This window comes from Bos javanicus, chromosome 14, assembly GCF_032452875.1.
Source record: "Bos javanicus breed banteng chromosome 14, ARS-OSU_banteng_1.0, whole genome shotgun sequence".
In the NCBI taxonomy this organism is placed as follows: domain Eukaryota; kingdom Metazoa; phylum Chordata; class Mammalia; order Artiodactyla; family Bovidae; genus Bos; species Bos javanicus.
In genome coordinates this window covers 43278818-43292290 of record NC_083881.1, presented here as the reverse complement: position 1 = coordinate 43292290, position 13473 = coordinate 43278818, and the positions used below count along the sequence as shown (strand labels likewise).

The window sequence follows — 13473 nt, the reverse complement described above, 5'->3', positions numbered from 1 at the left end:
ACTGTGGCTGTTGTGCTTGATAAGACAGAATAGTTAGTATGGTGGTGAGTCAATCTCATAGGCATCCTACAAACTGAGCAGAAAGAAGCAGCAGACTAGAAACACAGTCAAAGAAACCCAGTGGATGGCATTTGAAAAAGGGAGACACATCTGAAATATACCAAAGAGCCTGCATATACAATTTTACTTATTTTATTTAAGACTATAATAATATCATGTGTAGCTAATAAAAAGCCTTAACATTTTGCATTTTGTACGTATATTGAATCAGTTTTGCACTCAGTAGCTCTCAGCACTGTATGAGTTTTCAAGCACTCTAAGTTGTATAAAAGTAGAATAAAATCATTGAACTGCAGAAGACCTTAGGTCTATTCTAAGATTATGCTTTTCAAAGATGGGGAAGTTGATGCCCAGAGAGTTCAATTAAAGGAGAACACAATACACACATCCCTTCACGCTCCTGTGCAGGCACTCTCCCTTACAGATGCGTGCGCGGGCACACACATGCAAAGTGTGGCTTCACAGAGAGGCCAGAATTACTGTGAATGTTTGTACGAATTAGAAAAAACAAATAGGGAGTAATTAAACCATTAAAGATATCTTAGCTGTTTCTCTCCAAAAAAGAAAAGAAAATTTTACTCCCAAAGTATTAAAACTTTAAAATAACAAATCACAAGAAAATCAGGAAAAGTTCTAAAATATTTTAACTTGTTGGGATGAAAACATAGATGGTTAATGATTTGAAAACAACTGTTCTTGAAATCTCTGTGAACTTTGATTATAGTAAGGCAGCTAAATTGACTTCCAAAGGCAGAATTCCTTACGAAATTCTCTTTGGATACTGAGATTCAATCCAAGACTTGTATTTGTCGGCTTTGTATTATTTAATTTATGTATATCAAAGAACTAGTCAAGACACTGTCTCTATTTTAAGTCTATGAGAACCATCAGCAGCCTGCACTGACAGATGTTAAAGAATGTCTGTGGAAAGAATGTCAAAACCCCCTCCAAAGGAAAGTTTTTAAACCATGTCCTTAATACAGAAATGCAAAACCAGATTTAATTGCCCTTTTCCTAAACAGCTCAGACATGCAGACTCACTTACTGCAGCATATGGTCTGCGAAAGTGCACATTGGAAGAGAGCAGTTGTGGTGGAGCCTGAGATTGAATCCGTTTAGGCTGGAATTCACAAAGATCCAGCAGAGGCAAGCGTTCAAAGTTAAAGAAACACATTGACCAGTGAAAACATGGGCTATTTTCATTTTGAACGTACTCATTGGAGACGTCCTATTCGCTTTCAAGACAGCAGTATTCAACGGTTCTAATATGAAATACAGCATTTCTGAAAAACTAATATCTAAGGTTTTTTTTTTCCTCCTAATTAAAAAAAGGTATAAAAAATAGACAACCTTGCATGAAGTCATTCAGGTTTTTTTTATATATATATAATTTATTATTTGTTACCACTGAAAGTAACCATTTTTCTAATTAAAACAATTACTTGGGTGACAGCAACATGGTTTACATTTTATTTCAAAGGGATGACATTATGAGACTACATGAAGTAGTAACTTCTTATCACTCCCAAAGGGATTAGGTTTACAGTTCTTGGAAGAAGTCAAGGTAATTGAGAACTGAAGAAAAGGAAGAGGAAAAAAAATCTGTAAATCGTCTTATACAACTTTGTGGTATTGGCAAATGACTTCATGTATCTTAATTTTCTACCTATAACGTGGAGTAAGCTATCTTTACAGGGAATTTTGTTTTAACCTCTAAATATCTAAAAGACAGTTCAATTGCTATGTGTCTAGTACAGTGTCACACAGATATGAGGGAAAATATAAAAGGTAACAGAATGGAAAGAAACACATGAGAAGTTAGAAATGGCAAGCATGGATTTGATGGTTTAGTCTTGCTGGAATCTAATTAGGAATAGCTATTTATTATAACAAATTACTTCAAAGTGCTATTTTTCTGGTAAAACCAGCGTTTCTGTCAGTGATTATGCTTATATATTTGTAAGACAAGTATTTTACTATTTTTATTGTCAATTTGAAGTTGTCTACAGCTGCACTGTCAAGCGGCTGTTTAAATTTAATTCAAATTACATAAAATTAGAAAATTGGTTCCTCTCCACATTAGGTATATTTCAAGTGTTCCATGACCACATTATATAGAATGTTTCTGTCATTATAGAAAGTTATGTTTTGGAATTGTTGATATTTTAATTAAGTTTTATCAATGTATTCCATTGAAAGTCAAGAAGATAAATTGTATATTTTTGGGTAGTAGGTATGTATGCCAGTGTTCTTAGTCACTCAGTCATGTCCAACTCTGGGCAACCCCATGGACTGAAGCCCACCAGGCACCTCTGTCCATGGGTATTCTCCAGGCAAGAATACTGGAGTGGGTTGCCATTTCCTTCTCCAGGGGGTCTTCCTGACCCAGGGATCGAACCTGGGTTTCCTGCATTGCAGGCAGATTCTTTACCAGCTTAGCTAGGAGGGAAGCCGAGTTTTATCAACATATTCCATTGAAAGCCAAGAAAATAAATTGTATATTTATAGACATCAGGTATAGAGGAGACTGATCTCCTCCCAGTACAAAGAATAAGCAAAAGTTGAAGCCGTAAAGAAGATACATTTAACCCATGTGTGTGTGTCTGCATGCCAAGTCACTGCAGTTGTGTCCGACTCTTTGCAACCCCATGGACTATAACCCCCTAGGCTCCTCTGTCCATGGGATTCTCCAGGCAAGAATACTGGAGTGGGTTGTCATGCCCTTCTGCATGATATCTTCCTGACCCAGGGGTCGAACCTACATCTCTTACAGGTTGAAATTGGCATGTGGGTTCTTTACCACTAGAGCTACCGGGGAAGCCCTTAACCCATGTAGCAAGACACAAAAATGAAATGACGGTGTTGCTTATGACAGTGTGATTTTTCTGAAATTGTGAACAACTCTTGGTAACATTCTGGACAAAATCAGTCTTCCCTTAATTTACATTGTAATCTCATTCTTGAAAATATAGTGTTCACTTAAACTCTTATTTTTAAAAAAAACAACCTATAAAAAATATTTAGCAGACAGAGTTCCAGGCTTAGATCATTGCAAGCAGATTTTTCACCGCTGTCAATGGCTAGTAGGACAGCTCTTGCATGGAAGAGTTCCTTGCATTACACAATGTCTCCATCCCATCCATGCCTGCTAGATGTCAGCCTGATCTTTGTGACAACCAAACAGCACCTCTGAACATTTCCAATACATCTTGATATAAATATTTGGTATAAATATTCAAGATGGTAGCCTCCTTCAACTTCTTAAGATTGTCATCTTAAGCCTATTCTTTTGTTGCATACATTTTTTAATTTAATTTTTCCCATGTTTTTTATTTTTTAATTAAAGTGAGGAACCTCTTGATGAATGTGAAAGAAGAGAATGAAAAAGTTGGCTCAAAGCTCAACATTCAGAAAACTAAGATCATGGCATCTGGTCCCATCACTTCATGGCAAATAGATGGGGAAACAGTGGCTTACTTTATTTTGGGGGGCTCCAAAATCACTGCAAATTGTGATTGCAGCCATGAAATTAAAAGATGCTTACTCCTTGGAAGGAAAGTTACGACCAATCTAACAGCATATTAAAAAGCAGAGACATTACTTTGCCAACGAAGTTCCATCTACTCAAGGCTATGGTTTTTCCAGTAGTCATGTATGGATGTGAGAGTTGAACTATAAAGAAAGCTGAGCTCCAAAGAATTTGTGCTTTTGAACTGTAGTGTTCGAGAAGACTCTTGAGAGTCCCTTGGACTGCAAGGAGATCCAACCAGTCCATCCTAAAGGAAATCAGTCCTGAATATTCTTTGGAAGACTGATGTTGAAGTTGAAACTCCAGTACTTTGGCCACCTGATGCAAAGAACTGACTCATTTGAAAAGACCCTGATGCTGGGAAAGATTGAAGGCAGGAGGAGAAGGGGACAACAGAGGCTGAGATGGTTGGATGACATCACCGACTCAGAGGACATGACTTTGGGTAAACTCCAGGAGTTGGTGATGGACAGGGAGGCCTGGCATGCTGCAGTCCATGGGGTTGCAAAGAGTCGGATGCAACTGAGCAACTGAACTGAACTGATAATTAACAATATTGTATTAGTTTCTGGTATACAGCAAAGTGATTCAGTTATATATTTTTTCTTATTCTTTTCATTATAGTTTATTGTAAGATATTGAATATAGTTCTCTATACAGTAGGACCATGTTGTTTATTTATTTTACATCCAGTGTTCTTGCCTGGAAAATCCCATGGAGGGAGGAGCCTGGTAGGCTGCAGTCTATTGGGTTGCGAAGAGTCAGACATGACTGAGCGACTTCACTTTCATTTTTCACTTTCATGCATTGGAGAAGGAAATGGCAACCCACTCCAGTGTTCTTGCCTGGAGAATCCCAGGGACGGGGGAGCCTGGTGGGCTGCCGTCTGTGGGATCACACAGAGTCGGACACGACTGAAGTGACTTAGCAGCAGCAGCAGCAGCAGTTTGTATCTACTAATCCCAAACTCTTAATTTATACCTCCTCCCTACCCTGTTCCATATTTTTTTAATTGAAAATATTGTGCTGCTGTGCACCTAATTCTCTTTAAGACTTGTCCTTATTCATTCATAATAGGGTTAGACTTACGGAAGTGACAGGGGTAATAAAAGAAAAATTCCATCTTTCCTTACATATGCTGTGAACTTTTGTCTTATTTACACTAGAAAATGAGGCTGTGGTAGAGGTTGGCTGTCCCACTTACAGCTGTGTGGCTGCAAGCAGTGGCCCGGTGAGCTTGTTGCCTGAAGTCCTAAGTCTCCTTAAGAAACACACTGGAAATAAAACAACAGAAATAATTATAAGGCCATGTTGTCGTGTAGATAGAATGAGAACCCATTCCTTTTGCCTCAAAAACTATTTATTGTTGTTGTTCATTGATTGTTGTTGGACACAACATACCTAAGCCGTGTCCAGCTCTTTGCAACCCCATGGACTGCAGCACGCCAGGCTTCCCGGTCCTTCACCATCTCTGCAGTTTGCTGAAACTCATGTCCATTGAGTTGATGATGCCATCCAACCATCTCATCCTCTGTTCCCCCCTTCTCCTCCTGCCAGCAATCTTTCCCAGCATCAGAGTCTTTACCCCTGAATTGACTCTTTTCCTAAGGTGACTAGAGATTGGAGCTTCAGCTTCAGCATCAGTCCTTGCAGTGAACATCCAGGGTTAATTTCCTTTCGGTCTGACTGGTTTGATCTTGCTGTCCAAGGGGGTTTTGGAGTCTTCTCCCAGCACCACAGTTCGAAAGCATCAACTCTTCGGCACTCAGCCTTCTTTGTGGTCCAACTCCACATTTGTACACGACTACTGGAAAAACCATAGCTTTGACTCTCCAGACCTTTGTTGGCAAAACAATGTTTGAATACACTCTCTAGGTTTGTTATAGCTTTTCTTCCAAGGAGCAAGCATCTTTTAATTTCCTGGCTGCAGTCACTGTCCACAGTGATTTTGAAGCCCAAGAAAATAAAATCTGTCACTGTTTCCACTTTTTCCCCTTCTATTTTCCATGAAGTGATGGGACTGGATGCCATGATCTTAGGGTATTTTTTTTACTGTTGAGTTTTAAGCCAGCTTTTTCACTCTCCTCTTTCGCCCTCTTTGAGAGGCTCTTTAGTTCCTCTTCATTTTCTGCCATTAGAGTGGTATCATCTGCATATCTGTTTCTCCCAACAATCTTAATTCCAGTTTGTGATTCACCTAGCCTGGCATTTCACATGATGTACTCTGCATATAAGTTAAATAAGCAGGGTGACAATATACAGCTTTGTCGTACTCCTTTCCCAATTATATTATATAATTATATTATATCCAGAAATATAAACAGACTTAAAATCTAGAACAGAACTTCTTAATCTTAGAGGTCCGTAGATGACCTTCAGGTAATCTGTGAACCTCTTGAAATTGTACCCCAGTTATATTTATGGGCATTTGTGTGACTTTTAGAAGGAAGAGTCCACTGATAAAATAAAAGAATGAGGGAAAACTAATTAAAAGAATAATTTTTTGTGCGTGCATGCTTAGTAGTGTTTGACTCTTTGTGACCCCATGCACCCCATGGACATGCCAAGGCTCCTCTGTCCATGGAATTTTCCAGGCAAGAATATGGGAATGGTTTGCCATTTCCTCCTTCAGGGGATCTTCCCAAGCCAAGGATCAAACCTGTGTTTCTTGCATCTCCTGCATTGGCAGGTAGATTCTTTACCAACTGTGCCTCCTTGGAAGTCCAAAAGAAGAATAAAACCTCATTATAGAGAAGGGCTTCCCTGGTGGCTCAGATGGTAACGAATCCTCCTACAATGCAAGAGACCCAGGTTCAATCCCTGAGTCAGGAAGATCCCCTGGAGGAGGGAATGGCAACCCACTCCAGCATTCTTGCCTGGAGAATTCCAGGGACAGAGGAGTCTGGCGGGCTACAGTTCATGGGGTCACAAAGAGTCAGACATGACCAAGTGACTAAGACACATAGAAGACAGAGGAAGTCGAGTCAGTTCTATAAAGAAAGGGATATTTGACAGGTTCGAAGTTAAGTCTGCTATTGAAATGGTCAATTTTAAAAGAAGAAAAATTATGAACCTATTGAAAGGATCATCTTCCCCTTCCAAGAAATAGTTGTGTGCTAAAAATAGATTCACTGAACTCCATCAAGAATTAAGGAGTGGTAGGAGAAGGTAAAATTAGACAGCTCTGCCTGCCCCTCAGTGTTCATTGAGCCCCTGTCAAAAAGAACACTAGAGTGGATGAGTCACTGTGACCCTTCTGTGACTCACCATATATTTCTACTTTATTGTTTTCAGGTATAATATAGCTAAGGCAGGGAAGTGTGGACCATTAAATGTGGCGTGAATGTGGTGTGTAGTTCTGTGAGTTTTACTTGCTTTTGTTCAGTGCTAGTTTGCCTCACATCCTCAAAAGAAATTCAACATTCATTTTTAAATAAATTTTTTCTTTTTGGTAGGACATTTATAATATATTTTAAGAGAGGAATGTTTATACTATTAAAATAAGTAAGATTTGAATCAAAGCAAATTATTGAAAGAAAACTCATCCCCAAAGCTTACTGTCTGTAGAAATCCTTTAACTGATTTAATTATAACTTGAAATTATATCTGGGAGTGTTCTTATTTTTTTCTTGTAGTCATGATTTTTTTAATTGGAGTATAGTTGCTTTACACTGCTGACGTTTCTGATGTATAGCAAAGTGAATCAGCCTTACATCTACCTATATCCCTTGAGAGTGTTCTTGTACCCTCCATCATGCCAAAGCTGGAACATCTGCTGTCACTGGGTTTGTTTTGATGGTGATGGTGGTGGTAGTGGTGGTGATTGATGATGGCAGCCAACATTTATTGAGCATGTATAAGGACTTGGCAGGTGTGTTAACTCATTTTATGCTCATAGTAACCTGAAAATGAAAGGGAAAGTGAAGTCACTCAGTCCTGTCCGACTCTTTGTGACTCCATGGGCTGTAGCCTGCCAGGCTCCTCCATCCATGGGATTTTCTGGGCAAGAATAATGGAGTGGGTTGCTGTTTCCTTCTCCAGAGGATCTTCCTGACCCAGGGATCAAACATGGGTCTCCCGCACTGCAGGCCGACTCTACTGTCTGAGACACCAGTTCAGTTCAGTTCAGTCACTCAGTCGCGTCTGACTCTTTGCAACTCCATGAACTGCAGCACGCCAGGCCTCCCTGTCCATCACCAACTCCTGGAGTTTACCCAGACTCATATCCATTGAGTCGGTGATGCCATCCAACCATCTCATCCTCTGTTGACCCCTTCTCCTCCTGCCCTCAATCTTTCCCAGAATCAGGGTCTTTTCAAATGAGTCAGCCCTTCGCATCAGGTGGCCAAAGTATTGGAGTTTCAGGTTCAACATCAGTCCTTCCAGTGAACACCCAGGACTAATCTCCTTTGGAATGGACTGGTTGGATCTCCTTGCAGTCCAAGGGACTCTAAAGAGTCTTCTCCAACACCACGGTTCAAAAGCATCAATTCTTCGGTGCTCAGCTTTCTTTACAGTCCAACTCTCACATCCATATATGACTACTGGAAAAACCATAGCCTTGAGTAGATGGACCTTTGTTGACAAAGTAATGTCTCTGCTTTTTAATATGCTGTCTAGGTTGGTTACAGCTTGCCTTCCAAGGAGTAAGCGTCTTTTAATTTTATGGCTGTGATCACCATCTGCAGTGATTTGGAGCCCCCCAAAATAAAGTCAGCCACTGTTTCCACTGTTTCCCCATCTATTTGCCATGAAGTGATGGGACCAGATGCCATGATCTTTGTTTTCTGAATGTTGAGCTTTAAGCCAACTTTTTAACTCTCCTCTTTCATTTTCAACAAGAGGCTCTTTAGTTCTTCACTTTCTGCCATAAGGGTGGTATCATCTGCATATCTGAGGTTATTGATGTTTCTCCTGGCAATCTTGATTCTAGCGTGTGCTTCTTCCAGCCCAGTGTTTCTCATGATGCACTCTGCATAGAAGTTAAATAAGCATGGTGACAATATACGGCCTTGACGTACGCCTATTCCTATTTGGAACCAGTCTGTTGTTCCATGTCCATTTCTAACTGTTGCTTCCTGACCTGCATATAGGTTTCTCAAGAGGCAGGTCAGGTGGTCTGGTATTCTCATCTCTTTCAGAATTTTCCATAGTTTATTGTGATCCACACAGTCAAAGGCTTTGGCATAGTCAGTAAAGCAGAAGTAGATGTTTTTCTTGAACTCTCTTCCTTTTTCGATGATCCAGCAGATATTGGCAATTTGATCTCTGGTTTCTCTGCCTTTTTAAAACCAGGTTGAACATCTGGAAGTTCACCTGGAAGTTCGTCTGGTGTCATCTGAGACACTAGGGAAACCCATAATTATTATTTCAATTTTACAAATGAGGAAACTGAAATAGAGATGAAGTAACTAGCTCAGAGCTGCATGTTTAGGGGTGGAGCTGGGCATGTTTCTAATCATCTGGCTCCAGAGTCTACAGTCTTCACCACCTCATTGCTTTTTCTGGGTATTTATACTTAGGCCAAAATCTTTGACTAAAAGGAGCATTTGGAAACTGTACAAGCAATGCAGTCTTGGGGAAGGAGTGTACTGGCATATTTATTTTAAATCTTGTTATGTGAAACAATGGAAACCCAAATGGGAAGACTAAGTGGTATAAGTGATTGTCAAAGACTGCAGTACTGGAGGGTCACCTCAAATTACATTGGCAGAAATGGAGTTCTCTGAAATATATCAGTCATTTCTTTACTTCCCTCTAATGAAGTATTTCAAACTTAAAGCAAGGATAAACTCCACGTTAATGGTATGGCTGCTATTCCTGTGAGTGAGGACTACCAACCTTTCTGCATCCTGGGTTTCTCAGAGGGAACCGTCTGTGTGTGCGAGAGTCAGTCCCGCCCCAGTGGTCGCCAGGCTTTGTTCAAGGGACTCTTTTAAGGCATTTCTCCTTTCTATGTTGTCATTGCCTGTCTTTATTTTATTTGGTTAGTCTAAATTACTCATCCTGAAGTTTGTTGGTTTTGTCATCACTTGTGGAGAACATCCGTTACTCTGAAAGGCTGTTCACGGCGGCTGCAAAGTCCGTCAGAGGTCCTCGTTTTACTGGCCCTTTGTATGTATGTTGGATGCTGTGCGTTGTATATAATACAGGTGGTTCTAGGCCAGATTTTTCTCAAATGCTGATCAGAGAAGACTACATCGGCTTACCTGGGGAGCTTTAAAAAGGCAAATTCCCCTGCAGCCCCTCCCTAGGTGAGCACTGAAGAATTCAGGATGTGAAAAATCTCAGCATACTGGCCCCAGATCACTGAGATGCCTGTGGAAGGAATGATTTCAATGAGCCCCAACACTTGAATCTTCCCATACGTAGAAAAGTAGAAAGCACTAAATTCCTTAACTTTTGAGATAATCTGGTTTTCTTAATTCATAAAAATACTTTTGATGTTCAGACTACCCGCCCTTTGTTGCAAACTTCTGTATAACCTGACTCCTCCCCTCTCCTTGCCCCTCCATGCCCCCGCCTCCTCAGAGCAGTTCTCTCAGGGTTACCTGAAATGCTGTCTCCCAGGCGTGAAGTCCTAAAAATTCCCACCGAATGAAACATAACTCTTAACAACAAAAAAAGCAAATTCCTGAGTCCCACCCCCGATCTGCCAACTCACTCTCTGGGGTTGCTTCCTCATGTGCATTTTTAAGGAGCACTGCGGTTGCTTCTGGTGTGTGAAATGTATAGGTCTCCTCTGGGTACTATGAGAGGGATGGATGAGATAAAAGCCCTGCCCTTAATGAGCTATGGTCTGCTAGGGAAGATGACACATAGAAATAATGCACAGGGAAAAGTAAGTACCATAAAAGTAGAAACAGCTACTTCCAGACAACTGAAGTCAGAGAATCTTCTAGAGGTGTTTTTGTTGTTGTTGTTCAGTGCACAGTGTGGGTGATTCTTGATTCATTCAGCACACGTAAAGGCCTGCAGCTCACTTTTCATTTCTGATACCAACTCACTGGGTAGCTTCTTGAATTTCCATACTTTTTAGAGATGAATGCAAAACTTTCATATTATTAAAGGCTCCCCCACCTAAACATAGGGACAGTTTTGCTTTCCATAAACTACCAAGCGTACTGGACACTCGTGGTATTTCTGATTTTATTTTTGTAACAGGAGATTGCTAACATTTACAACACACAGGACTGTCTCCACTGAGAGCTGCCCCTTCCGTGTGACTATGCCCAGATAGCGTGTCCCAAGTGTTTGTGCGTGTTCAACTCTTTTCATTAAAAGAAAAAAAATCACTGTTCCCCTTTATCACGGTCAGTTTATTATCTAACTCTGAACAATGGAAGAAGAAAACTAACATTTAATAACCACAGTGCACCAGGCTCTGTGCCAGGCAGACTTCAGGGAGGTTGAGTAAATGAGCCAGGCCACACAGCTGCTAAAGCCAAGAGAATGGAGCATCTAGACTGTCGATGAGGTGGTGGCTTTTGTCAGCAAGTGTCTTGTTAATTTGTTGACATACATTTGCGTTCCTGCTGCTTTGGCCCTGGAAGGATGCAGATGTAAACACAGTGACAAATCTTAGGGAGCATTTGATCTAATGAGAAACCAGAGATTTACACAGATAACCAATAGAGGTGAGTGAAGGGCACTAACATTTGTGCTTACTTGGCTACGCTGTCTTTCTTGGGAATTCCAGTCACAGAATCGACATTCTGATAAGGAGAATGTGGAAACTCTCAAGGCCTGCGTTTGATACATTCTACCTGGATACCTGGGAACCAACAGGATTTTTTCATAAGGAAGGTCCAAGCAGTGCAGCAGTGCAAAAGGCAAAGAGAAGTAGGATGGGAATTTCTGTTTTCTAAGAGTATAAAGCTAGGCCTTGCTATTCTAGGATATCTCTTCAGTTTTTTTAAACAAAGAAGTATGATCTGTGCCATCACATGCACACACCCACGTACATATATATAAATATACATATAGAAAGACTAGGAAGTGTGACTGACGTTGTGATTTTTCAAATTTTACAGAAGGACATTTTGTTCTGTAATCAGAAAGAAAAATGACTTAGAAAAAAGCCAAATAACCTACAGGTTTACTTGATGAATCACCTATAAATTCCTCCAGAATACCTAATCAAACATTACGTGGAGGCTATTCACTGTATGGTCTACCAAAATCATTTTCTTTTTTTGGGAGAACTCTGTTTCTTCATTTTCTGTTTATATAAAATTATTTTAATTTTAAGATTACCTTAGAGCACTTGAGGTGTATATGTAGATGTTTTTAAGAAAGAGTTGTGATTTTCATTCAGTAGCAATATTTTCACTCTCTGTACCTTTTCGTAATGTTGATATTAAGCTCTTAAAATGATTGATCAAGGAAGAAAGCTAAATGAGCATCAGTTTTCACTTGGGATTGTGAAATACTTGAATATTTTTATTTTTACCAAATGGAGCCATCATACATTGTGGGGCCAGCGTTATATTTTAATTACAGTGCAGTCAATCCCCTATAGTAAGTATTTTGCAGTGAGACTTTTTTCCATTTTGTTTTTCAAAGAAGATACTAATTTTAGAAGACAAAATGTTTCTGAAAACATTTTTTCCCCTTGATACTCTTTGACTTTAAAAATGAATGACATTAAAGTAAATGTCAGTTTCAAGGACCAACTTGTTTGAATTTCAGTCTGGAATACATTTTCATTTCAGTTATAAAATCTTTAAAGGTGACTTTAACATAAAAATCCTGATACAACTAAATAACTTTTCTGTCAGAAACAACTATTTCCCTGATACTACTGTTAATTTCCTTATCTGGAGCCAACACAAATTAGAATTAGAACTTGAGTTTGATTTTAGTTGTTCATTTTATGATATGAAGAATTAATGGCATTTTTTTCTTACTATTTAGGAAATACCAGAAAGGAACCAGAGTCCGGCTGCGACTATTAGATCTTGAACTTACATCCAGGTTCCTGGGAGCGACAACAGATACAACCATCCTAGAGGCTGAAGCAGTTCTGTTAGGACTCCAGGAGAGTAAAGACTCAAAATCAAAAGAGGAACGTCGGGAAAATAAATGAACTTTGCTGAGTGCATTCACTCCTTTTATGTTGAATGCAGATATTCAAGAACACAATTAGACAATTATGAATAAATGATTAGAAAAAGACATGGTAAATGAAAGCTATAATTATAGCTCTTATTTGCTAGAATTTTCTTTAGCTGTATCTCCCCTCCCCCTGTTTTTATGCCCGTTCTTTCCTTTTATTGGGAAAGCATAAACTGTACTGAGAAATTCTGTCATTCAATAAATATGTTTTGAGTGTTCACTATGTGTATGCCACTGTTCTAAATACAAAAGAAACAGTGGTAAACAAATCAGATGAAATTGCTTGCCTGTTAGGGCTTACCTTTGGCTAGGGAAATTGACAAGTAAGTAAAATAAATAGCATGTTAGACGGTGATGAGTGCTAAGGACAAAAATACAGCAGAAGGGGCAGAGGATCTGAATAGACGTTTTTCCGAAAAAGACATACAGATGGCCAAGAGTTACATGAGAAGGTGCTCAGCATCAGGGAAATGAGTCAAACCACGAGATCCACCTCACACCTGTTAGAATGGCTGTCATCAGAAGGCAAGAAGTAACAAGGGTTGGCGAGAATGTAGAATTTTAAAAGGGAACCCTGGTGCACTAGTTACTGGAATGTCAATTGGTGCAGCCACAATGGAAAACATTATGGAGGTTCCTCAAAAAATGAAAAATAGAATTATCACATGATACAACAATTCCACTCTTATGGGTATTTCCAAAGAAAATGAAAACATTAACTCAAAAAGACATGCACCTCTGTGTTCATTGCAGCATCATTTACAATA

The 13473-nt window shown here is 39.6% G+C and overlaps 1 protein-coding gene across 1 annotated transcript in view; it reads left to right on the top strand.

Moving 5' to 3' along the window:
* The window catches only part of MRPS28 (mitochondrial ribosomal protein S28), a 102035-nt gene extending 89109 nt beyond the window's left edge, over positions 1-12926 (top strand). Inside the window, exon 3 of the mRNA XM_061439065.1 lies at positions 12506-12926. Within this exon, the coding sequence (XP_061295049.1) occupies positions 12506-12677 (172 nt within the window). The 3' untranslated portion in view covers positions 12678-12926. The remainder of the gene's footprint in view (positions 1-12505) is intronic.
* The last annotated feature ends 547 nt before the right edge of the window (positions 12927-13473 follow it).